The 5,670-nt window shown below is 38.3% G+C and overlaps 1 protein-coding gene across 3 annotated transcripts; it reads left to right on the top strand.

The window, feature by feature from the left end:
* Window positions 1-480: 480 nt before the first annotated feature.
* hykk.2 (hydroxylysine kinase, tandem duplicate 2) lies at window positions 481-5,454 on the top strand. 3 transcript variants are annotated; one of them, XM_008406825.3, is made up of 5 exons: window positions 481-744; window positions 1,127-1,432; window positions 2,276-2,418; window positions 2,599-2,779; window positions 2,890-5,454. In XM_008406825.3, exons 2-5 carry the CDS (start codon window positions 1,129-1,131, stop codon window positions 3,324-3,326), a joined length of 1,065 nt encoding a protein of 354 aa, XP_008405047.2. In that variant the 5' UTR covers window positions 481-744; window positions 1,127-1,128; the 3' UTR covers window positions 3,327-5,454. The 3 variants fall into 3 exon arrangements, with proteins under 3 accessions (XP_008405047.2, XP_008405046.2, XP_008405044.2); XM_008406824.2 differs by having other exon boundaries at window positions 1,109-1,432; XM_008406822.3 differs by lacking the exon at window positions 481-744 and having other exon boundaries at window positions 755-1,432.
* Window positions 5,455-5,670: the final 216 nt, after the last annotated feature.

Raw genomic sequence — 5,670 nt, 5'->3', positions numbered from 1 at the left:
TAGTGTTTTGCAGAAATAACTTATACTTTCTTTATTTTTTACATTCAAAAGTACCTTTCCTTTCTGGCAGAATTTGGTGAATCTCATTTTTCTAGAGTATTTTAGAGTATTATTTTGAAGTCAGAAAAAGCGATAATGGAAAGACTTTGTCCACCATATTCTGAATCTTCTCCCAAGCCTTCAACAGCAAGTCTCCTACATGACCCATCTCCACATCCTGTTCATCCTTCCCTTCAACCCCTCTCTTGAATAAAACTTTAAACCCTATCATTGTGGTAAGGCCCTTGCTAATGAACACTTTTTGCATAGTTCCACATTACTATATCTACTACTACAATCAATAATTATCCATCTTTTTGATGAAAGGTAGAGTACATTCTGGGCAGTTCAACAGTCCCTCACTAGGACAAAGACACATGGGACACATGCAAAAACAGACCAAAGGGAAATTCTTAGTACTTAATCTGACATGTATGGTTTTTTATTGTGGAAGAAAGCTGGATAACACAAACATGCACGGGGAGAGTAAACAATTGTACAGACAAGCAACCAAAAATATTATACAAATTTTAGAGAATCAGTATCCTACGCTATAATGTTTTTTCTTTCCAAGATCCAAAATATTTGTCAGGATTTTATTTTGAAGGAACTTACCGGATGTAGTTGTTTTTTATGAGTCACATGGTGCACTCTGCGGAAAGTACTGTATTGAAAGTTGCTCTCTGTGATTTTATACGGCTAAAGGTAGGTTACTTAATAAGGGTAGCATATCTGCTAATATTGCTGGTCATAGGTCCCGTGTTTCTCGGCTTATTGCTTGAATGTAATGACATTACGATCTGAAGTACGTGAGTGTTTTTGCTCGAAGTTCAAAGTTTACAGCGTGTTCAGGAGCAGTGATTCGTCCTTAAGTGAAAACAGCTGCGTTCATAAGAAGTTTATGACATAAACGTAAACATACGGCGGCTATTGCATTGAATCTTTAATTGAAGTACAGTTATGTAGTCTGACTTCTTAAGCAACAACAAAACAGTTTGTAACTTTGGTGTTTAGAGGCTCAATGTAGATTTAGTATAATACGTGCATTTAATGCCTCCTCTGCTTATAGGTTTTTTTTATTTGTCAGAAATGTCAATGAAGAACGCCCAGCCCAACTTCAGCCCCTCTCAGGTGTCTGAGATCACGAAGAGGCTCTACAACCTGACCGCTTCAGAAATACGCCCTCTGCCCAGCTATGATGACCAAAACCTCTATGTGGCTCCCACTGAGGGTGGCGAGTACGTCCTGAAAATCATGAACACGGAGGACAGTAAGAACCCCAGCATCATTGAGTTGCAGACCCATGCCATGTCCTTTCTCTACCAGAATGGACTTCCTGCTCAAACAGCCGTGCCTACCACCTCCGGACAACTCATGAGCCTGGAAGAAATAGGTATGAGTCAAGAATTGGTTCAAATATGTGGAGTGTGGCTGAAAGAAACAGACCTGTCTTCCAATTGCTTTGAAACAAAAGCTTATATTACGACTGAAGGCGAGTTAAGTCTAAGCATTCATCGGGTTTGTGTATGTCTTCTCTTGGAGATGGATTCATGCTGGTTTAGTTTTCGCTGTAGTTCTTTCATAGAAACATTGATTCATGTCATGCTGGTTTTGAAATTGCCATTGTGATCTCAGTGGTGCAAACTCATTTTGAAAGGGGATTTGAGTGGATAAGAGTTTTAGTACTGAGCTACATCTTTAGGAATTGCACTACAGATTGCTTTGAGTATGAAACAATCGGTAGTGTCGATGACTAAATCCCAATGAAACACATGAATGTTTTGTCGCTGCAATGGGTGTGAATACCTTTTGCGAGGCACTGTAACTACTACAGTTTGCTTTATTAAATTATTCAATTTCTAAAATATTGTATGTTGTAATGAGTTTATTTTCCAGTCACATGTAAAATAGAATAACACTTAATATTATCTGCTGTGGTGAGAGACCTTGATCCCCAATTTAAGCCGTGCCAGACCCCCTGCGTTGGTTGGAATTACATGTTCCTATTTTGACATGCAGAAACGACAATGTCTGTAGTTTCTCTCTATCCCTTTCTCTCTCTCTCTCTCTCTCTCTCAGGGTCACAAGTTCACAGCCTCATAAATATTAATATCCAAGTACAGCTGTAATGAGGAACACGTCCTTGTGAAAGATCACAGCACATTAGTTCTTTATTTATGTGGTTGAAGATTGAGGAAAATAATCGCAAGGCTACTTCTGTCTTTTTCTGTGATAGATTGTGGGTATGGCTGTCAGAAGTACTTGGTCCGGCTGCTGACTTATTTACCTGGAGTGACTATTTCTAAGGTTCCTTTTACTCCAAAGTTATTATATGAGACTGGCAGGATGGCTGCCAGAGTGGATGAAGTCCTTCAAAAGGTAAGATGGATACACTCCAGTGAAACCGTACCATTTTACTTTAAAGCAAAAATGCTAATGAAAATGTTTGAAGTTGTTAAATTGCTTTAAGCACATCTTGCATTGCTAAGCTTTCAAAACTAAAACAAGCTCACTACGAACATGCTCATTTTTATTTAGCTGCTTTCGTTTTCATTTTAGATGGTGCACCCTCATCTCAGCATTCTGGAGAGGGAGAACTTTATCTGGAGCCTGTCAAACATTTGTCTCCTGGAAGAATACATGAGTGTCCTAGACGGAGATCCACTTCAGGAAGTTGTGAAATCTGTCATTGATCGGTACAAAAACTCTGTGATCCCCAGACGATCCAATTTTCGCAAATGTGAGTACATTTATTTGCTTGATTGGATAAAATTTAATTCCTTTCGAAGATTTAATGCAGGCAAAGATGAGCTAGAGGTTTTAGTAAAGCCGTTTCCTTTTTGTTGCAAGGTATTAATCATGGCGACTTTAATGACCTCAACATTCTCGTGCAACACTGTGACGATCATGGCTACAAGATTTCTGGGATCCTTGACTTTGGGGACATGAACAGTGGCTACTACATTAATGAACTCGCCATCACCATAATGTACATGATGATTGAGCATCCTGATCCCATCAAGGTGGGTGGGCCTGTTCTCGCAGGCTGGGAAAGTGTCTTCCCCCTCAACAAGGACGAGAAAGACTGCCTCTATGTGCTGGTGCTCTCCCGCTTCTGCCAGTCGCTGGTTATGGCGCGGTATTCCGTGATGCTGCACCCAGAAAACGAAGAGTACCTCATGACGACTTCCAGAAAGGGAGTTAAAATCCTCCAAAAGGTCTGGGAATTAGGAAAAGAACAAGTGGAGAAGGTTTGGTTTGACCATGCTGCTCAACTCGGCGTTTGAATAGAAAAGGATATTGCCGTATTTTCCGGACTATAAGCTGCATCTGCAAAGTTTTTTGAAAAAAAAAAAAAAAAACTGGAAACGTACACATATAAGCCGCACCGGGCTATAAGCCGCTGGTATCTCTGCCGCGCTCAGTTTGTCAGAAGGAAGCAGCAGACGGTTGTGTCCTTAATAAATCTGCTGAATTTATTAAGGACACAGCCCTTCGTTTCCAGTGTTTATTCATTCGATTCATCCAATGGATTCATTCACGCCGAGCTTACATGCAGTGGCTTCATTTCCCTTCTGTACCACCAGATCGATAGCCCTCAGCTTAAAAGCTGCATCATATTAACTTCTTTGTGTGGTTTCCATGATGAGGTATGAGTTTGAAGAAATTTCTCCGTCGTGCAGCATGTGGTCGTTCTAAATGAAAAGGAGCGCTTCTTTGATTTCCAATTTTGACTTCCAATGATTCTCTTTCTGCTAAAGAGCTGCCTGGTGGTTGGAGTAAAATCCACAGAAAAGATGCACCGGGCTATAAGCCACATGGTTCAAAGCGTGGGGAAAAAGTAGCGGCTTATAGTCCGAAAAATACAGTAATTTTCTATTCAAACACTTTCATTCATTAACTTCAGTGAAGTCATTTTCTTAACTTCAGTTAAGAAAAGGAAGAAATACTGTAGAAAATTATAACTATTAACCATGGTGTCATTCTTTGGCTCAGAATGGTTATAAATTAGAAAATCATTGTAGAGTTAGACTTATTTGTGGTAGATTTATACACAGTGTTAATTCATGTGATTATGGCATACAGACGATGAAAACCCAAAATAGAATATTATGTAAAAACAAAGTAAATAGTTTTCAATAGATATTCCTAAGATATATTTTCACATTGTGTACAATTTATTCTCTTACTTGGTCTGGGCCTCTCTGGAGTGAATTACTGGATCAGTGCAGCATGGCATGGAAGTGATCAGTTTTACTCGGGTGCTAAGAAAGCCCAGATTGTTCAAATAACTGTGTGAATCATGTCTGGATTCCTGGTTCTGGTCTACCTCATCTTATTGACCTTATCCTATGGATCATTTTTTGGTGTTTAGACTAGGCTTGTTGCTGGCCCATCAAGCAGTGATACCATTGATTATACAGTAGGTTTTGGTACCTTTGGCAGTCTGGGCAGGTGCCTTCTTCTGCTGGAAAATATATTCAGCATCTCCATAAAGCTTTGAAGGAAGCACAAAGTGCTCTATTATTTCCTGGTATGTCTGTGCTCATTTTGGACTTGATGATGAGCAGCAGGTCAGACTCGGCGGATGAAATGGTTGCCCAAAGCAACACTTACTGTGGAAACATCACACTACAGCCTTTCTATTGACTTTTGGATCATATTATTATATTATGGATTGTTGAAACAAATCAGGGCCTGTGCTTTGAATCTGAGTTTCACTTTTTAAATAGTTACTCAATTTAATTTTGAATTATATTTTAACTATTGAGATACACCTGAAACCTTATCCTAATATATGATAAGAGAATATTTCACCAGTTTCTGGATTAACCGAGTCCTGAGGAATTGCTCTAAATAACAGGAGACCACTTGTGAACAATGCCTTTTTAGTATTCAATGCTTTACTTTACTATTTATTATATAGTAAAGTAAAGCATTGCATTTGATTTCCAAGTAAATATTTTATGTCAACATGATTTTGTAAAAGAAAATTCACTAAGAAGGAAATAATTTCTCTTCCATAAAACACTGCTCCACATTTAAAACATTCATTTGGGGATATTTAAGCTGCCTTGTTTGAAAACCCAGTAAACATGTGTTGAATGTGAGGAGAAGTGATTTGCTTTTGCACATTTCTTTTAAAAAGCAACAAATACTGGAATCAGGTGGGAGTTAAAGAGGAAGTCCTTAAAAGTTTACACTTTATGTAGGAGATCCTTCATGTTCATGATCCAGAATAAAATGATCACGTGGAGTTAACTATTCTGACTTGTACATGTATGTTGAACCTCTTTTGGTTGCTGGTAAATGATACATTTTTTGTACTATTAATTTTAGCCTCAAACATGCCTTATATGACTGATTGTATAACAAAGTACATGTTAATCTGGCAATAAAACAACTTGTGAATTATTTTTGCTGTCGTTTAGCAACATATTTGTCTCTCTTGCACAATATACATGTTTTCCTGATCAACTTAATTATCATTTGAATAGATTAGAGGTGAAGTGTTCAGAAATGATTAAGAATGTAGAATAATACCACAGATCAGCAGTCTGGATAAAATATGATGTAATACTGCCCTCGTGTGGTGACTTTTACAATGTCACTGTAATACAACTTTAAATG

This window comes from Poecilia reticulata, chromosome 4, assembly GCF_904066995.2.
Source record: "Poecilia reticulata chromosome 4, P_reticulata-male-v2, whole genome shotgun sequence".
In the NCBI taxonomy this organism is placed as follows: domain Eukaryota; kingdom Metazoa; phylum Chordata; class Actinopteri; order Cyprinodontiformes; family Poeciliidae; genus Poecilia; species Poecilia reticulata.
The sequence above is the reverse complement of the archived record's forward strand: the minus strand, read 5'-3'. Positions and strand labels throughout refer to the sequence as shown.

What these genes read in the sequence shown, in the direction of transcription:
- hykk.2 (XM_008406822.3), top strand. Translation starts at nt 1,090, where the DNA reads ATGCCTCCTCTGCTTATAGGTTTTTTTTATTTGTCAGAAATGTCAATG. An exon ending in CATGAGCCTGGAAGAAATAG is followed by an intron (nt 1,433 to 2,275) that starts GTATGAGTCAAG and finishes TTTCTGTGATAG; the next exon opens with ATTGTGGGTATGGCTGTCAG. An exon ending in TGGATGAAGTCCTTCAAAAG is followed by an intron (nt 2,419 to 2,598) that starts GTAAGATGGATA and finishes TTTTCATTTTAG; the next exon opens with ATGGTGCACCCTCATCTCAG.